Source organism: Monodelphis domestica, chromosome 3 (assembly GCF_027887165.1).
Source record: "Monodelphis domestica isolate mMonDom1 chromosome 3, mMonDom1.pri, whole genome shotgun sequence".
Taxonomy (NCBI): Eukaryota; Metazoa; Chordata; class Mammalia; order Didelphimorphia; family Didelphidae; genus Monodelphis; species Monodelphis domestica.
In genome coordinates this window covers 6,428,619-6,448,723 of record NC_077229.1, presented here as the reverse complement: position 1 = coordinate 6,448,723, position 20,105 = coordinate 6,428,619, and the positions used below count along the sequence as shown (strand labels likewise).

Below are 20,105 nucleotides of genomic sequence, written 5' to 3'. Positions count from 1 at the left end.
AAAGGTTGCATTTATTATTTCTGCTTTTCTGCACTTGTTTGCCATGTTTTTATGATCTAGTATATGGTCAATCTTTGTGAATTACCATGTGCTGCTGAAAAGAAAGTGTATTCCTTTTTGTCCTTATTTATTTTTCTCCATATATCTATTAACTCTAATTTTTCTAAAATTTCATCCACCTCTTTTACCACTTTCTTATTTATTTATTTATTTGATTTATCTAAATTTGATAGGGGTAGGTTCAGGTCTCCCACTAGTATAGTTTTACAATGAATTTTTTCCTTCAATTCCACTAGTTTCTCCTTTAGAAATTTGGATGCTATACCATTTGGTGCATACATGCTGAACACTGATATTTCCTCATTGTCTATACTCCCTTTTATCCAGATGTATTTACCTTCCCGATCCCTTTTAATCAGATCTATTTTTACTTTGGCTTTGTCAGATATCATGATTGCAACTCCTGGATTCTTTCTATAAGTTGAGGCCCAATAGGTTTTGTTCCAACCTTTAATTCTAACCTTGTGAGTATCTACCCACCTCAGGTGTGTTTCTTGTAGACAACATATAGTAGGATTTTGGATTCAAATCCACTCTCCTATTTGTTTTCTTTTTATGAGTGAGTTCATTCCATTCATGTTCAAAGTTATGCTTGTCACTTGTGTATTCCCTAGCATTGTGATATCCTCTCTTTTCTTTTGTCCTTTCTTCTTTTGCTATATCCTTTTAAACCAGTGGTTTACTTCTAATCAATCCCGCTAATCCCCTCCCTTGATATGCTTCCCTTTCTGGCACCTCCCTTTATGTTCCTGCCATGGGCAAGGTCCAGCCTCACTCGTGACTTTAGGGGTTTCCAACTGGTGGCGAATGATCAGTCAAGAAAATTACAAATGGAAGATAGCTGTATCTTTACAGCCATGGGAATGCTTTGCATCTGATAGCTGCTCTGCCATCCCCAGGCTTGGTGTTTATTTTTATACCCATTTTCTTGGCACACAGATACATTACCTAAAACACATGTCTAAATAGAGATAATTGGAAAAGTGATACATTAATGTTCATCAAATCACTTGATTAACATTCTATTTTCTTGTATTGTGATTTCAGATTCTTGACAGCATAAAGGTTTCACACAAGATAAACGATTTTGTCACAGGTGGCTTAATTTTCTCATTATCCTGTGAGAAGTTTTGAGCTTACAAGCAATCAAGGAAATTTACTTATTACTTTTAATAAAAAGTAATAATTGATCAGAAGTTCTTAAAAGACAATTCAACAATCATACCATTGAGGTTGAGAGGTACTGGGAACAGAATTCAGATTTAATATTAGACTGGCCATTTTTCAGGGTTTACTAGGGAGTTTCTGAATTACTAGTTTGTGAAATCAAGTCAATGAGGTATATTGAAGCTTAGTGTACCTGTAGTGTAACCTGTAGGTATTGTATGGACCTTTATGATTGATTTGTGTCCTGGCTTCATGAGAATAAGTTTCTGTGAGTGGGAAAGTTCCTGGCTTGGCCTGTAGCTGTGGTTTTACTGGGGATTATGTGTCTAAGTAAAAGTTAATGCATGATAGTCTTTTGGAATTAGGTTTGAGAGTCTGATCTTTTGGTAATATTTTAGAGAATTAGGGTACAGGTATTTTGCTCTTGCATTATTCCTTCTGAGACTGGGGGAATAGTAATCATGTCAATTCCATAGGTAAGGGATGTTAATGAGAAAAGTCATGTAAGGGGGACTGAGTGGGCAATCACATCTTGCCAAGGGCTACTCTGTGGCCTCCTTAGCTACCACATGTGACTCTGTCAAGGCGTCGTGGCCTGATGGCTCCCAGCATGTTCCCTTCTTGTTTTGGGGGGGTCCATTAAGTTCCCTCCCCTCTCTGTTTCCCTCCCTTTTTGTTCTCTCTGCCCTACCCCCCTCCATTTTTCCTTCTCATTTTCTCTGTAGGGTAACATAGAATTCAAGACCCCAATGGATTTAGATGCTCTTCCCTCTCAGAATTGATTTTACTGAGAGTGAGGTTTAAGTATTACCTATTAGCACTCTCTTCCACTCCTTCTTAAAAGAGTATTCTTCCCCTCCCCTTCCATATCTTTGTGTGATAAAGATTATCCTATTTATTTAATTTCTTCAAGTATCTCTTGGTGACATCTTCGATTGCCTCCCTCCCTTTTCTTTTTTTGTATATCATCTTATAGCACTTATTATCCCCAATCTCTTCCTGTGAATGATTGTTCCAATTACTATAATAATTAACACAATTTTTGAGAGTTAGAAATAACATTTTCCCCATATATTAATATATATAATTTAATCTGATTGTGGCCCTTAAAGAAGAAAGTTTGAATAAAAAAACATTTTACCCCTTTCCCTTGCTTTCTTATTTACCTTTTCATGTTTCTCTTGATCTTTGTGTTTGGATATCAAACTTTCCACTTAGTTCTGGTCTTTTATTTACAAATGCTTGGAAATCTTCTATTTTGTTGAATTCCCATACTTTCCCCTGGAAGTATATGGTTAGTTTTGATGGATAGGTGATCCTTGGTTGGAGACCCAATTTCCTTGCCTTTCTGAATATCATGTTCCAAGCCTTGGGGTCCATTAGTGTGGAAGCTGCCAGGTCTTGTGTGATCCTAATTGGTGCTCCTTGGTATCTGAATTGTCTCTTTTTTTCTACTTGTAGAATTTTCTCCTTAGCTTGAAAGCTCTGGAATTTGGCAATTACATTCCTGGGAGTTGTCTTTTGAGGATTTAGTGTAGAGGGTATTCTATGAACCCTTTCAATGTCTATTTTGCCCCCTTGTTCAAGAACATCAAGGTAGTTTTCTTGGATGATTTCTTGTAATATGATGTCAAGATTTTTTATTATTTCTGGCTTTTCAGGTAGACCTATGATTCTCAAATTGTCTCATTGTGACTGGTTTTCCTGATCTGTCATCTCGTCAGTGAGATATTTTATGTTTTCTTCTATTTTGTCAGTCTTTTAACTTTGCTTTATTAATTCTTGCTCTTTTCCAGTTGCCTAATTCTGGTCTTTAAGGACTGATTTTCCACAATAATCTTTTGATTTTCCTTTTCAATTTGGTCTACCCTGCTTTTCGTGGCTTCCAGCTGTTTATCCAATTGGCAGTTCTTGTCCTTTAAACTGTTATTTTTTCTTTGAATTATTTCCCACTTTTCTTGACAGAAGGCTTCCATTTTTTTTAATAAGCTCCAATTTAAATTCTTCAAGAACTTGTGAACAATTTCCATTGTTTTTGGACACTTTTGGGTTTGTTTGAATTTTCTCCTGTTTCCTCTGTAGCCTGGGTTTTTCCTCTGTAAAAATTTTCCAGGGTCAACCCCTTCTTCCTGTTTTTCTTGGAGGGAGGTTGTTGATCCTGGGCACAATTTGCCATCACTGTGGAAGTTTTTCCTTCCCTTTTTAGTCAGAAATCTGAGTGAGATGGGCAGGCTTTCTGTGTTTAGAGCTAAGGAGCAAGGATTTTGCCTGAGGCAAGCTCTCAAATCTCTGCAGCTTCTGCTGTTTGCTGCCATTCTCTGTGCTATTTCCCTGAGAGTGCCCACGGTATGTGCTCTTCAGCCTGCTGGGGTTTCAGGTGTAGCTGCTCTCAGGGGTAGATCTTTGGTGGTCTTAGCTCCCAAGGACCTAGAGGTGCCCCTTTCTCATTCTAGATGTGCCCTTACTCACTCTAGAGGTGCCTCTCCCTCACTGATTCTCATGTGTGCTGGCTCTGACTTTGGCTCTTCAATGCTACACCCTACTGTAGAGTCCCTTGTTCTTATGAATTTGACTTTTTTGGTCTTTTGAGGTAGTCTATATCCGTGGGCGTTGAGGAGAGGACGAGTCTTGTGTCTAGACTGCCGCTATGTTTACCCAGAAGCTCCCCAAGACATGATTTTAAATGGAATTTCTCTTTCTCACTCTCACTGTCAAGTTTTGTTGGAAATATCTAGAAATGCTGATGCTTTAAGTGGGTCTAGCCTGAAACTTTGCTCAAGTTATCAGTTCTTTCCACTAGTCCTTCAGTTGATTTTCTTGGATCCATAAGTAGACATCCTATCGTTGAGGCAGGAGATTTCTCCCTCAGGATTTCCTCTGGGACCCCCTTAGCTCACTCCCAGGGGCATCTCAAGCCAGCAGGAGCCCCAAGGATCAGGCCTGGGCCTTTTGGGGGAGGGGAAGAGGAGTACTAGAGGAGGGGATGACAACAGGGTCAGGGGCTGTGGGGAGTGATATGGGGCATCCCTGGGTATGAGGCCTGAATACAGGTCTACCCTACCTCTTCCCCCCCACCAGGGGGAATCTGTCTGGACAGTGTGGGGTAACTGAGTACACTGTATTAGATCGGGGTAGGGTCCCACACAGGTCTCAGCCAGAGCAGGGGAAACCATGACTGTGATTCTGTGAGAAAGGAAGGGTGGGGGCACAACATGGAGAGGTCATCCCTGTGGACTGTCCCCGCAGGTGGGACGCTGGGGCTGAGCTGAGAAGACAGTCAGGAGACTGGGGAAAGGATTCTCCTAGAGGAGGCACCTGCAAGGGCATGGCCAAACTGGGGTTTGGGAAACTTGGATCCATGAGAACCACAGCCAGAACCCTGGGCATGCCCCTTCTGGTGCCCAGAGGCCCCCCCAACATCCCAGACAACCCTGTGTCCATTTTCTGGAGCCAAAGATGGAAGCGGTTGTTTCTCTCCCATGTGCCTCCAGTGAGCCACAGGAGAGGGCATTTATAACCTTCAGCCAGACTAGCTAAGGTGCAGAATGCATAGGCCTGTCTAAGAAATCTCCTTTCATAGGCTCTTTGCGATAAGAGGGCGTGTCCCCCTCCGAGATAGCCAATGGACACTTCCTCGCACAGGATGCTGGCCCAGGTCGCGCCCCCTGCTGCCAGAGGGAGAGACCGCGCAGCCGCAGAGAACTCAGGGCGGAGCTACTGGAACTCTGGAGCTTGGTACTCCTAAAGAAGGCCCCCCAGGTGTAATGTTCACCTCCAGCTCGCCAACCCATAATTCCATTAGAGGAGAAGGGAGGGAGAAGGACCCTCCCAGCCCCATACACCTGCATGCAAGGGGTGTGTTCGGAGTGGAGGAGGGCGCAGGCCCATGGAGACAGAGGGTGGGGCCAGTAGGAGAGGCGTGGCTTAGGCTCTCCTGCCGGGTACCATCAGAGGATGGGCTGTTCCTGGAGGTGAGGCCTGGGTGAGGCCTAAGGAAGAAGTGGGGCTTGGGCGTGGCACGGCAGAGGTGCAGCCCTGGGGGGCTGGGCTTGGGCCAGGCATGACCTCTGGGGCTCGGTACTTGACTAGGGGGCGGGGGCGGGGGCGGGGCGGGGGCGGGGCGGGGCTTCTTACCAGATTTTTCCTGGAAAATTACTTCTTCTTCCCTCCTGGTTTTCTGAGCCCCCACTGCCCAAGCTTGTCCAGTCCTAGAGGAGATGACTCGACCTTACCCGCTGTGGGCCTAGCTCTGAATGGGGGCAGGACCTGGGTAGGGAGGGGCCTCCTTGCCTCCACCTGCACTCTCTTCCCGCTTCTCCATCCCCCACTTCCCCTTGGCTTTCTTCTCCACTCCTCAACCCCCTTTTCCAATTTTCATTCCTTTCCTCCCTCTCCCCTCTCCCTCTCCTCCTCTTTCATCATCTTCATCCCTGTCTCCAGCTCCCCAAGTGCTCTGCTCTGCCATGGATAGCTCCAGGCCCCTCCCCTGCCCCCCACATTTCCGGGACTTTTCCTGGGACAGGAGTCTCAGACCTTCTCACCATCCGCAAGCCAGGCTCTTCCCTCTCCTCCAAAGGTTGAAGAGACGGCTCCTACACAGCCTGCCTCCCCTTTCCCGGTGGCCTCTCTGGCACCCAGAAACCAGCGAGGCACACAGTAGGTGCTACCTCATTGCTTCTGGGGCTGACCTGAGCCCTGGGCACATACAAGCTCCATATGGATTGTGATAAGACTTCCCTATTGCTGGACCTGTACTATTTTGTTTCACTGTATTTGGTTGATCTGTGTACTTGAACAATTTCCCTTGTAGGACAATACATATATTACCTCAAAAAAGAAAACCTGTATTAGTGACCTATATTGACTTGATGTGCCTTTTGTAACATTTTGTGCCTTCTGTAAATTTCTTTTGTATTTTCTTGAATGTATTATTGCTTCTATACTTCCATTCCTTTATCTACCTCATTTGCACTCACACTGTGGATTATGGCAAGTTAAAGAGGAAATGAATCTTATTTTTCAGAAAGTAGCCTTTATACTTCACATCTGTGATTGTGAAATATATGTTTTTAATATTTTTTTCCTACAAGTGCAATACAGTATTTGATTTTTTCTTTCATTTTTTTATATTTGAAATACATGTCACCGATATTGAATATTTTTTAACTGTTTGTATTTGCTCAATAAATATGTCTGAATCAAGAAAATACACCACAAAGGAGCACAAGTGACATTCTTCTCAGAGCAAGGACTTGATCATGTTTGAGACCCAAGATTGTGGCTGTTTAACATGTTAAATGCAGGACTTCCTTCTACCATATGCTCTATCAAGCACTTAACATTATTTGTTCTGGCTCCATTATTCCAAAAAGTGAAGAATAGCATCCAACCAGGGAAATCTATTTCCCATTTGTTTCGAGATCTAGTCTCTTTTTCTATTTTCTTTCATGATGTGACAACATATTGTAGTCCAGGCTGCTAAACTGGGTGAGTTAGTGATTGTCATTGCAGGCTTATGGGACATGGACTGCTATAAGAACCTGTTCTCTGATTTGTGAATTTTTTCCTTCTTCCTAGAATTTTTTTTACGTTGTTGATATTTTTCACTTGGAGGTTTTTTTTTTTTAATTTTGGATTCTTTGATATTTCTGATAATTGATTCATGTTCCTTATAACTCTACCATGTATCCCTGTGATTCCTATGTGTATTCCTGTATCCTCCTTGATCTTGAACTGTTAGACTTCTTCTCCGAGAAGCCTTTTCCCTTCATCCATGTCCTCATATTTGGTAAATAAGTTACGTGTAACTCCACTCTTTTTCTCTGTTCTGATGGTTCCCTGAGCTCTCACAACCATGTGTGGGGTCCTAGGAAGCTTTCTTTCTATACTGAGGCTATTATTTTCCTTATGCATCAAGTATTTAATAATAAACTTTATAAAATATAATACTTGGAGTATTCAGATGTTAATTTTTAATCTTACAAGGTGACCTTGGGATCTGAGAGATAACTCAGAAACATGTGAATCCTAGGAGGAGAGTTAACACCTCTAGATGTGAGAAGTCAATCCCAGAGACACTGCCCCTGGGCAGGGCTGCACAATTTGGAAATTGTGATTGGTCCCTGTGAAGAAAGACAGGAACAGGAAACCACCCAAAAAGCCAGGAAATCCTTCTGCTGGGTCAGTCTCCTGAAGCTGAGTTTCCTGGAGATAGTCTTCAAGGGAACTTCACCCTGGAGACTGTGCCTTGGGTCATGACTTCAACTTAGATTCAGGCTCCTGGACTACTTTGTTGAATGAGTGAAAAGGCTGAATCCCTTCCTAGTTTCCTAAGAGACTAGCTTCCATCTTGGAGGAGGCTTTGTGGTTACTCACTACCAGCCCTCCTGGCTGAGGACTAGTATAGGTATTTTCTCTAACCTGTTTCACATTTTTCTACTTTATTGTTTCCCCCCTTCTATTCTGGTAAATAAACTTCTGACTTGAGATATCATAATTTCAGTGTTCACATTATTTCATATAATTTAAGTCCAACCACCAAATTTCACATTTACAACTGGGATATGAAGCGAAGATAAAATCACCAGCAGGACGACTTTTAGATCATATTGCTAAAGATTCAGAATTTCCTACAAACTTAAAAAAAAAAAAAACCCTTACCTTCCATCTTGGAATCAATACTGTATATTGGTTCCAAGGCAGAAGAGTGGTAAGGGCTAGGCAATGGGGGTCAAGTGATTTGTCCAGGGTCACAGAGTTGGGAAATGTCTAAGGCCACATTTGAACCTAGGATCTCCCATCTCTAGGCATGGCTCTCAATCCACTAAGCTTCCCAGCTGCCTCTCCCCCAAAACTTATTAACCCTGTCTTCACAGTAAACAGAAAATTAAAACCCAAGGTGCTAATTAGCAGCTGTATCAGTTAAAATTAGTTTCTCTGCTAGAAGTATTATATTTTATAGAGGTTTATTAAAGATTAAAAATATAAAGAAAATACAAAATAAAGCATGTGTCTAGGCCCAGAGAGCCCATTCACAGCTACTCACATCTTGCCTGCTAGGTAGAGAGCCGCATGTGCTTGAAAGTAGAAGTAGGAAGAGAGAGTAGTAGGCTTTACAGCCAGTTTAAATAGAAATTTTGATCTCGCCCAGGTAAGGACTTCTGGTGAGATTAGAGAGCATCTTGGGAACTACAGCAAGGACTTCTGGGGATTGAAGTCCGGGGTTCAAATCTCCATTTTTACATTCCCCTGTTTGAGCATTTGGGAAAAAGAGTTTCCCCAAAGGATCATGAAAACATAATCAACTTAAGGATTATAATAATTTGAGGATAAGAGGAAAAAACAAAACAAAACCAATAATTGCTAGACGCATTGACAAAAGCCAGGTGGGGGGCAGTCCCCTTTGGCATGAAAGTATAGATACAAATAATTGTTCAATCAACCACATCCAAAGTTCATTCTTGATCTTCTCGTGCAGCTTGTGGTCTGGAGGCTTTTTCATGGTGTCTTCTCCAAACAGTTCAGTTTCTGGATTCAGAGAGGTAGCATCTATTTTTACCTAAAATTGTTCTTAAAAGGAATTTAAACTTTGCAATTTAAAATAATATTATTTTTTACATTTTCCCGTTAAAAGGGTGATTAAAAAACATAGGATCACTTAGAGATGCATGGCTGAGTTATGAGGTATATGAACCAATTGGTAAGAGAAATTAAAAAGTCATCAGAAAAATCCAAAGAAAAAATAATAATTTCTAGATGAAAATATAGACTATCAAAGTCTTATGTGTAAAAATTCCAAGTAAAGGAAAAATAAATCTATAACAGGTCCTTGAATCAGGGCCCAATTAAAATGATCTAAGCAATGATGCATTTGCGCAGTCAGTAGCCAGGACTACAGAAAGTTTACCACACTATGAAAGCAGAAAAGGGACTAGATTTATAGGAGCTGAGTTTGGGTACTTGTCTGTAAGTATTTTTACAAAGAGTGAGTGTAGATACAGGGAATGCCTATATCAAAATGTATGTTAAACATAGCAACTCTGAGTCTTCACACTAGGTTCAAGTCCTTTGTATTGGCTTAGAAGAGCATCAATCCATCCTGGATTGTTTTATCTTTGGCCCTGTGCAATGGCTCTTTTGTATATCTTGTCCTGGAATCAGACAGAATCATTAAGCAAAGTCCCATAATTTTTTTTAAACAATTAGTGACATTCATTTTTATAGTCTCAAGCTTTTTGGGGCATGCATTAGCAAATGTGTTTTAAACTTATATTACTGCAAAATCAAAAAGTTAAAGAAAATTCTTAATACTGGTGACATGTGCTCCAAATATAAAAAGGAGAGAAAAAAATAAAAGACTGAAACAGTATATTGCACATGGAAGAAAAAATATAATAAAAGAGTTTTAAAAATAAAAATATAGGTTATAATCATTGAAACACTGTGTCAGCTACGAAAATAAAGAATACAAGGCTTTCTCACCAAAAATGAGATCCATTACCTCTTCATATCTGGCCATGATCCACTGTGAGTAAAAGCAGATGAACTGAACACTAGTACAAATCGCTTGGAATCAGTATCCCCAAAATTCTTAATAGCCCAATTAATTACAATAACAAATAAACCCACTATCATATTTCACATAATTTGCTGTATGGCATTTTAAAAAGCCTATGAATTGGTGGATATTTGTCACAATTTTTACAAACGTACCAAATCTTTCAACCTTTGCAAACATATTTTCAAACAAAGAAAAATTCATTTTGGGTTTAGAACATCATCAAGAAATCTAGATATCATTCTGGCGGAAGTAGTGAGCTGAAGAGTTATAAATGAGGGGTGCTCTTTTTTTTTTTTGAGGCTTCTAGGGGTATATGCCCTGGGATTAGCTAAAGTAGATGAAATTATCAATATAGTTAAAAGATATCCTTTTAAATACCCCATTGCTTATAAGTTTCTGTTTGGAAAAGTCTCTTCCTTCTTTCCCTTTCTTTTTCCCCTTCTGTGATCCTCTGCCCTCAGTCCACGTGGAGGCTAATCGTAGCCTAAGGGAAAATTACCCCCCCCTTTTTTGTTACCAGCTGATTTTTGATCCTGAAGAAATTGGGTATGCTACCAGCAGCCTGGGTGATCAGCTGGGCCAGGTGAGTGAGAGAGAGACCACTGCAGTGGGCAGGGCAGGGACAGGAATGCAGGCAAGCAGGGGACCAGGTGAGCGGCAATCTGGGTCAAACAGCAAACAGGTATGGAGGGGATGGTTGCAGGCAGGCAGGGCCGGGCAGGGCAGGGCCAGGCCAGGAGCCACTGAGTTATCTAATGGCTGGAACAAGCTGGATCAGCAATAGCTTTGCGAGGATAAAAAACCTTGGCTAGAGAAATGTGACTTAAAAAAAAAATTCTAGGCAGTAGCTTTTAAAGGCTGAACTAAAGATCAGTAAAGAAAAGAATCAGAAGATTAAGAGCATTTCGTTTTTCCAACATGGTAAGCCAAAACTGTAACAGTTAAGATTAGTTTCTCTGCTGGAAAGATTATATTTAATAGAGGTTTATTAAAGATTAACAATATAAAGAAAATACAAAATGAGAAAGCACGTGTCTAGGCCCAGAGAGCCCATTCACAACCACTCACATCTTGCCTGCTAGGTAGAGAGCCATGTGCATTTGGAAGCGGAAGTAGGAAGAGAGAGTAGTAGGCTTTACAGCAAGTTTAAATAGAAATTTTGATCTTGCCCAGGTAAGGACTTCTGGTGGGATTAGAGAGCATCTTAGGAACTACAGCAAGGACTTCTGGGGATTGAAGTCCGGGGTTCAAGTCTCCATTTTACCAGAGCTTCATAAAATTTTGATCTGATATAAAAAAATAATACTGTAACGAAAGCCAAAAGTAAAGAGATTTTTAAAATGGTACATATCAGTAAAAAAGACACATTTAAATAAACAATAGCAGTTGAGTAAACTACTCAATACCTATATGGAAATAGCAGAAATGAAAGATTGTACATTTTATGGAAAAAATTGAGAATGTGTCTTTATACTAAATGCAAATTGTACAATAAACAGCTTCAAATTTTTAAACAAAGCAGACTCAAAAACTATTTTAACAATGACTTTAGGTCACCAAGACGCTGATTAATCTCTAATTAACATGTCATAGGTATAACTACTTAAAAAAGAAAATGTTTTCAACTAAATTGTTATATATTGAGTGTTACCAAAACATAGTTTGTGCAATCATGAGTATACAAAAACTGAAAATGTGTTTTATGACTTGTACTATAAACTAAAAGTTTAAGGTAAATGGGTTATGACAGTGTTCAAAAAAAAATCGTTATGTATGAGGATAATGTTGGTTCTATTCCAAGTCACTAATAAAGCTGGAAAAATGATTCATTTTAGAGTAAACAAAGACTAGGCATATTGATCAGAAAAAAAAAGAATACCATAGTAAATCTATACCAACCATACTGCATTTGAAAGGAACATCACCCATCCCAGAACTATCAGTTTTTGATAGAATTATATAACATTGTGGTTAAGGTTTTTCCTAATACTGGATCCACACCAAGTCATCAAGCCAGAAGCAACAGACATATGTGACAGAGGACCTTTGTGAACAAAGAGGACCCAAGCCTCAGAACCCATGACTTGGGGACAAGCCAAAAGAACAGTTTATATGTCAGAACAATTCCTGGAGGTAGCAAGCCTCCCCAAGACTGATGAATCTTAACTAAGCCACTTCTCCATAAAACATTTTCCCAATTTTATGTTAATAAGTGGCGGCCTCATCCTTTGTTTTACCCCAGTCCAACTATTCCAAGGATCCCCATCCATTGCATCTGTAACTGATATCATTCCACCTCCAAAACCCTATTCCTTGTCATTCTTTCAGTACATACTCCTGGTCCCTGGTATTCAGACCCAAATGTCGATACCCTGTTTCCATCTCAGAAAGCAAAAATGAAATCAAGCATTTATTCAGTTTATCCTCCTATCTAATTTAGGTAAAAAGAGAAAAAGTCTGAGACCCTAAGAGCAAGCTCTGGACGAAGCAGACCCTCAGTAAAACTGAAACCATAGCTCAGCTAAAGTTAGACATGTAGACTGAGGCTTCAAACCCCTCCTTTTCCACACCTCCTGCTGTAACAGCATGTTCTTCCAAAAACTACTGATGCAAGCATTCTCTGGCAATCTCAGTTAGGTAGTAACATATTGACATTGATTTATCAGCCTATAGAAAACTGTCTACATTCAATGAAATTAACCAAACCGTTTGTACCAAACTTGTACATCATTACCTTCCATTGAGAATATAAAAAGCTCACCTAAGACCTTATCCTGTTTCAGACTCTCTATATAATGGAAAGCATAATCAATAAACTTTGCCTTGATTAGCTAACAGCTTACCTCTGGCCATCCTGAACCCCAAACCTATTTTCTCATCTCCCCCACTCTGTCTTGGGATCTCTTCAATTACTTGGTAGAGCTAGTCTCTCTCATCTCTCCAGTATGAATTCTACTGTGAGTAGTAAGATCATACTACCTAGAGAATGCTTTCCCACATATATTGCATTCATGAAGTCATATTCCTGCATGAGTTCTCCTGTGTCTTGAAAGTTCAGAACTTGACCGGAATGTTTTCCCACATTCACTGCATTCATATGGTTTCTCTCCAGTATGACATCTCTGATGTATAGTTAGACTTGTGCTTCTAGAAAAGGCTTTCCCACAGTCACTGCATTGAAAAGGTTTCTCTCCAGTATGATTACTGAAGTGAAATGTAAGACTTGATTTCAGGCGGAAGGTCTTTCCACATTCACTGCATTCATAGGGTTTCTCTCCAGTATGAATTCTACTGTGAATAGTAAGATTATACTTCTTAGAGAATGCTTTCCCACATACATTGCATTCGTGAATTCCTGTTCCTGCATGAGTACTCTTTCGGTGGTCTGAAGGGTTAGAGCGTGACCAGAACGTCTTCCCATATTCCTTGCAGTCATGAACTCCTGTTCGTGCATGAGTTCTCCGGTGTTCTGAAAGGTGAGAGTTTGACGGGAATGTCTTCCCACATTCATTGCATTCATATGGTTTCTCTCCAGTATGAGATCTCTGATGTATAGTTAGGCTTGTGCTTCTAGAAAAGGCTTTCCCACATTCACTACATTTAAAAGGTTTCTCTCCAGTATGATTACGGAAGTGACATGTAAGACTTGACTTCAGGCGGAAGGTCTTTCCACATTCACTGCATTCATAGGGTTTCTCTCCAGTATGAATTCTACTGTGATTAGTAAGATTATACTTGCTATAGAATGCTTTCCCGCATATGTGGCATTTGTGAAGTCCTGTTCCCGCATGAGTTCTCCAGTGTTCTGAAAGGTGAGACTTTGACCGGAATGCCTTCCCACATTCATTGCATTCATATGGTCTCTCTCCAGTATGAGATCTCTGATGTATAGTTAGGCTTGTGCTTCTACAAAAGGCTTTCCCACATTCACTGCATTTAAAAGGTTTCTCTCCAGTGTGCATTCTGTAATGTTTTTTAAGAGACCCCTTTTCCTGGAAGGCCTTTCCACATTCATTGCATTTGTACCGTCTCTCTGTACTCTGACGATGAGAGTAATGTTCAGCACGACCTGTCTTCCTCTGTTTAGTTAATTCATTACACTTTGTCTCCCTATCAGTTCTCTGGTGTGGACCAAGTTCATTAATACTAGGGAAAGAATTCCCCCTTTCATAAACTTTCTCTTCAGAAAGAATTCCACGGTTTTTTATGCAGCCCAAATCATGACCCAGCACTTTATTCTGACATTTTTTAACCTTACGACATTTCTTCCTGGAATGGATTTGATCACATTGTCCTTGGTTCAAATACCTGGTGGAACGCCCTCTCTGGTTATCTTCTTTCTGGCCCTGCATAACTACAGATGCTCCCTGTTGTGGAAAAAGGCCTGGTTCTGGGCTAGAGGTCTGACTGTATTTACCATAGTCAGAGCCTCCAGCCTCACTGGGAGGTTCTGCTTGGATTATTTTTATTCCTCTAGAAGGTTTCCCCTCCATGCTCCGCTTTCTCTTCAATCTGCCATCACACTCCCAGGCTTTCTCCATCTTGCAGATTCTTGGATCATCCTCCAAGGACTTTTCCTGGGTTAATACTTTCACAGAAATATTCATCTTGGGAGCTGACTCCTTGGTCTGAGGCCTCAATTCCCAACCTGAAAGAAAGAATATGAACAGAGCTTTTCCTTGGATGAATCAGCTTTTGTCTAGGAGTCACTTTCCCCAATAATCAGGCTGCTACAAACACTGTCCTTGTTGTTTTCCTGTAAATGGAAATCAGTTTACATGTCTTCTAAAATTTCTTTGAATTCACCAAGCTTATCCTTTGATATGAGTCAATAATATTAAATTAGCTGAAGGTGGGAAAACTGATGCAGGGACCTCAGAATCATTGTATGTGGGGATGATTGCTGGCTGCCCTATACTATATATGAACAACATAACCTGGAACATATATGTCTATACATGTGTATGTATACTACTGATATCCATTATAGACAAAGACATAGGCGCACAAGAGTATCTCAGAAGTAGTACTTAGCAACAATTTAAGACACAAGGTAAAGATTTAAAAAGAAGAACCCGAAGGAAGGGCCGGGTCAGGAAAAACTCTCAAGACCAACAAAGAAGGGCTGTAAAAGGACACACACCTGGCAAAATCTTCACCTGAATTAGACCTCTGGAAGGAGTCATGAGAATATGATCAGGGGGTCTAAGGAAAAGAATTCATGTGTAGCTCTGACACTGAAGAATTCCATTTTGCTTTCCACAAAAGATTAAGACAACCCAGAGCTCCACCCACAATGGAATTTCTTTCCCATACTGTGAAGGTACCAGCAGAACCTGGTCATTTGTATCCATACCTTTTCAGGCAAAATCATACAAAGTGGAGGGGGCATGAAGGAATTCTCTTTGGGATCTGTGGCAGGGAGAGGAGCTCCTGGCCCAGAAGGTCACTGAGGGGATCACCCAGAGCCCATTCTCTGTGGGCTGAGAGATGAATGACCAGCAGAGCTGTGTATGGGTTGTTGTGTCCTCACCAGGGTCAGGCACTCATCCACTCCCTCACTCACCTGGCCAGCAGCTTCTTAGGACACCACCAGTTGGAATCCAATGTGGTTCCCCTGACTCCAGCTTAGACATCATCACATCCTTGTTTGAATCAGCAAGGTCTAGTCATAGGAAAGGACAAAGAGATGAAGAGGGAGGATGATCTCCCAGGCCCTTAGGAACAAGCTAGTAAAGGAGCCTGGGTGTCATGGAGATGCTTAGAGAAAACATCTCAAGGCTGCTCTGGTTTGTTTCCCTGGGAAGACACAGGACTGGAACAAGGAATGGAGGGGGGTTCTGAAAGACAAGGGTTCATTTGATCCATTCAATACTGAGGTATTGGGAGCTTGGCTGACGTCAAGTACTTCCCCTGAGCCTTGAGAAGGCCCCTGTGGCCTGAGGGAGCAGAGCTGTGCTGGGACCATGCAGTAAAGCCCTTCATTGCTAGACAAACAAAACGAGAGCCTTTCAGCCTGGCTTTTGGCCTGGTTAGCATAAGAAGTGCTCAGGCCATTACAAGCCAAAGAATCCCAGCTGCTAGGAGAAGGAAGCAGATCCCCTTCCATGGGCAGATCCCAAGGCCCAGAGGAGCCCTCCTCACCCAGGCAGACCAGGTTCCTGTAGTTCTCCAGCATCACCTCCCAGAACAGCTCCTTCTGGGGAGGGTCCAGGAGCCTCCACTCCTCCCAGGTGAAGTCCACGGCCACATCCTTGAACTTCACGGAGGCCTGAAACAACATATAAATGGGCTCAGCCCGGGACCACAGCCCAGAGGGCCCTGGGAGGGGAAGGGAAGGGGGCAGGAAGGACAAGGGCTGATTCTGACCCCAGCCTGGGCTCCCACCCTCAGGCTGGCCTGGATTCTGAGTCAGGACACACAGAACAGCCACTGACCAGTCAGCCAGCACTGAGGGAGAGTCTGTCCTGTGCCAGGCTCTGGGCCAAGCCGTGGGCATACAAAGAAGGGCCAACACAGAGCCTGGCCTCAAGGAGCCCCCAGTCTAATGGGGAGACGCCATGCACATGACTAGTGACAGCCAAGGTCTGACCAACACTTCTCTCACCACCCCCTCAGGAAGGCAAGTCCTCTCTTGTCCCTATTTACAGATGAGCAAACTGAGGCTCAGAAGGGGGGAGGGATTGTTCATGGTCACTCAGACAGGGTCAGAGCTGGTCCCCTCTCTGACTCCAGGCCTGTCCACAGCCCTTCCCAGCAGGTCATGCTGCCTCCCACTCAACAGCTCAGCTTCCCCTTTGGACATCTCCCAAAGGCAGCAGAACCAGCAACAGGCACTTGTGAGGAGCCAAGCACATGCCAGGCACTGAGGAACCAGATGGGGACACCAAGAGACGGGACATGGGGGTGATGGAGGGCCTCCACCAAGGCCTCAGGCTGCCTGGAAGAATACAGGAGGAGGAGGTGATGGAGGCCTGGCCATGGGGAGGCAGCCAGGCTGTGGAGGCCTGTGAAGGCCCAAAGGAGTTTCTGTTGGGCTGTCGAGAGAGCAGAACCCAGGCTGGGGGGGACACGGGGTCAGGCGCCATTTTAGGACAATGGCTGGAGCCAGACTGGGCTGGAGCAGCCATGGGGGATCCCCGTCCTGCCTGGAAGTGTGTCCTCTGCATCTGCACAGGAGCCCTTCTTGTCCGTGTCCTGCACTCGGGCCCAATTCTGGCCTTCAAGGCCTAGATGCCAGCTGACGGTGGGCTGTCCTAGCCTGGCCCTCGGTGGAGCCCAGAACCCAGAACCCGGCCTCGAGATCAGCTGCTCCTGCTTCCTGGACGTCCTCCTTCCTCTGGGCCTCGCCATTCCGGCTTCCCCAGCCTGGCCTTAAGCCTCCCAACTGGGCCTGGGCACATGCTGGGCCCAAAAGAGACCCGACTTCTCGGCCCAGGAGGACAGGAGGGAGCCGGGCCGGAGCCGGAACCTGCTGTCCACAGGGGAGAAGCAGCCAACCAGGAAGGAGCTGCAGGTTGTCCTGAAGAAGAGGCCCAGCAGGAGCCCCAGGACGGGGCTTCAGGGAAGGGTTTGAGTTGAAAAGGGGAAACGAAAGTGACTTTGGAGCCCTGGAGAGAGAGAGGAGTGTCTACACCTGGGGCCTGAGCCTCCTTGTCAGGAGAGAGGAGCGGGGGCAGCTGGGTGGCTCAGTGGAATGAGAGCCAGATCTAGAGATGGGAAGTCCTGGGTTCAAATCTGATCTCAGACACTTCCCAGCTGTGTGACCCCCATTGCCTAGCCCTTACCACTCTTCTGCTTTGGAGCCAATACACAGTATTGATTTCAAGTCGGAAGGTAAGGGTTAAAAAAAAGAGACAGGAGCCTCCCCATCAGGAGAGGAGTGTCTACACCCGGGGCCTGAGCCTCCCCCTAAGGAGAAGCCGCTGCTGCTTACCTGGGCGGGCTTGCCGGGCTGCAGCCCCGCGTCCTCTCCGCACTCCTCCAGGCTCTCCATCCCAGGTCTGGGGGGTCCCAGAAGGCGTCCCTGGAAGACAAAAGGGACCCGTGACGGGGCTCAGCCCCTCCTCCTGGCAGCTCCCCCCTTGGAAGTACCCCGAGTCCTCCCCACTCCCAGGGCCCAGGTCAGGCCCAGCAACACTGAGGAAGCGCCTGAAGGAGCCCCGCTGGTTCAGGGCGCCGGAAAGGACGGAAAGGGGGGCAGGCTGTGCCCCCAGCAGTCCTGGCAATGCCTGGGGAGGGGGCGGGGCCTGGAGGCAGAGGGGGGCTGGGCAAGTCCCCTGGGAGGGTGTCCAGGTGAGAGCTGGGATTGGCGGAACACGAGGGTGGGGGAGGGGAGGGGCGAAAATGTAAGAGAGTTCCGGTGGGGGCACGGAGGCCAGAAGGACAGGCGCCTCACCTCCTCCGGGACAGGACAAACTGCGCAGGAACCCAGGACCAGGGGGAGGGAAGAATGGGGGAAGCATAGGGGAACGGAAAAGCAAAGTTTAAAACCCGGAAAGCCCGCCCCGGCCTGGGCCCCGCCCCTGATCAAGCCACACCCCTTGTTGGAGCCTGCCTCTTGCACCTCCCTCAGCCCCAGCCTGTAGCCCAATCCCACCTTGCTTTAGGCCCCACCCATTCCCGCTCCGCCCCGCCTCCATTCCGCTCCTGCGAAAGCCCTCCCAGACACCGCCTCCTTGCCCGAGTCCCGCCCCTCTGTTAGGCTCCGGCAGCGACGTCCCTCCCCTACGCCCAGGCCCCACCCCTTCCTGCACCACCCCGTCCCTTCCCAGAAGCCTTTGTTAGGAGGAACCCTGGCTTTGGGGCTGCCCCTCCCTGCTTGTCATCCACCCCTCAGGGAATTCCCGCCTCCTCCCAGCTGTCTCCTGGCCTCAGAGCTGGAGCAGAATGCTCTCTCCTGGAGCCCCCGCTGGGGGAGGGCAGAGCCAGGCTTCTGGGGGTCTGGCCTGGGGGATGCCTGCAGGAAAGAGCTCCTCCTGGGCTCCTGGGGGCTGTCAGGCCTCGGAGGGCCCCCCAGAGGGTGCTGGACCCCCCCACTGCTGCCTCCCCTGAGGGCAGGTCCAGCCACCTCCCTAGAGGCCTCCTGTGGGCCTCCCTTTAGGGCTGCCTCCCAGCTCAGCCTAGACAGGCCCAAAGCCTGGAAGGAGAGGCTGGAGTCCTGGGAAGGGCCTAGGGGTCCCCCAACACCCCCATCCCAGGGGAGGGCAGGCCATGCCCAGCCCAGACCTATGTGTTCTCCCCTCTTGAGCCCCAGAGACAGCAGAGAGGAATTCAGAGCAGCAGTCCCAGGGCCTGAGGCCAGCAAAGGAAGAATCCTCCAGGGAGAGAAGCCCTTCCAGGCCTTTAGTGCTGGGAGCCATCAGACAGAGTCTCGAGTGGTAGCTGGGGAGGCCACAGAGTGGTCCTTGGCCAGATGTGATTGCCCACCCAGTACATGACCTCTTTCATCAACGCCCCTTACATGACATTGACAGGATTATTATCCCTCTAGTCTCAAAAGAAATAATGCAGGAGCAAAGTGCCTGCACCCCAACTCCCCAAAACATCACCAAAAAGATCAGAGCCTCAAACCCAATCCCAAGAAGACTATCATGGGTTAACTTTTACTCAGGTACATAATTCCCAGCAAAACCGCAGCTACAGGCCAAGCCCAAACCTTTCTCATGAAGCCGGCACACATCAATCACAGAGGCCCATACAGTAAGTACAAGTACATCAAGCTTCAGTCTACCTCAGTGACTCCATTTCACAAACCAGTAACTTGTCAGTGGGAAACTCCCTAGTAAGCCACCTGAGATGAAATCATTTATCTTGTTCTGTCCGTGATCCCAATACAAAAATATAGAATGTTACTCAAGTGATTTGTTAAAGGTTCATGTATCACTTTTCCAATTATCTCTCTTTCAGCATGTGTGTTAGGGAATGCAATCTGCATGCCAAGAAAATGGGTATAAAAATAAAAATCAAGCCTGGGAATGGGGGAGCAGCTGTCAAGATGCAAAGCAATCCCATGGCTGTTATGATTAAGCTGTCTTCGGTTTGTTATTTTTGTTGACTGATCATTTGCCACCCCTGGGGATACCCTGGAGTTGTGGACAAGGGTGGACTTTGCCTGAGGCACTTTAGCCCCTCAGTGCCTGCTAGAACTCAGGGCCTGGAGTCAGGGAGGCCTGAGATCTCCCCCTGCAGGACCCTGGACAAGTCACTTCAGCCTGCTTGCCTCAGTTTCCTCCCCTGTCCAATGGGCTGTAGGAGAGGGAAAGTCTCCCAGCCTCTGCTGCAGACACACAGACACCTTCAGGCTGTCCTCTGTCCA

At 45.0% G+C, this 20,105-nt stretch overlaps 1 protein-coding gene across 1 annotated transcript; it reads right to left on the bottom strand.

Moving 5' to 3' along the window:
• Positions 1 to 906: 906 nt before the first annotated feature.
• Positions 907 to 18,357, bottom strand: LOC107648903 (zinc finger protein ZFP2-like). The gene is made up of 6 exons (XM_056820401.1): positions 18,186 to 18,357; positions 17,724 to 17,813; positions 15,932 to 16,058; positions 15,354 to 15,452; positions 5,362 to 14,435; positions 907 to 4,968 (listed from the first exon to the last, which is right to left on the bottom strand). The coding sequence occupies exons 2-5, from the start codon at positions 17,781 to 17,783 to the stop codon at positions 12,805 to 12,807; spliced, it is 1,917 nt and encodes a 638-aa protein (XP_056676379.1). The 5' UTR covers positions 17,784 to 17,813; positions 18,186 to 18,357; the 3' UTR covers positions 907 to 4,968; positions 5,362 to 12,804.
• Positions 18,358 to 20,105: the final 1,748 nt, after the last annotated feature.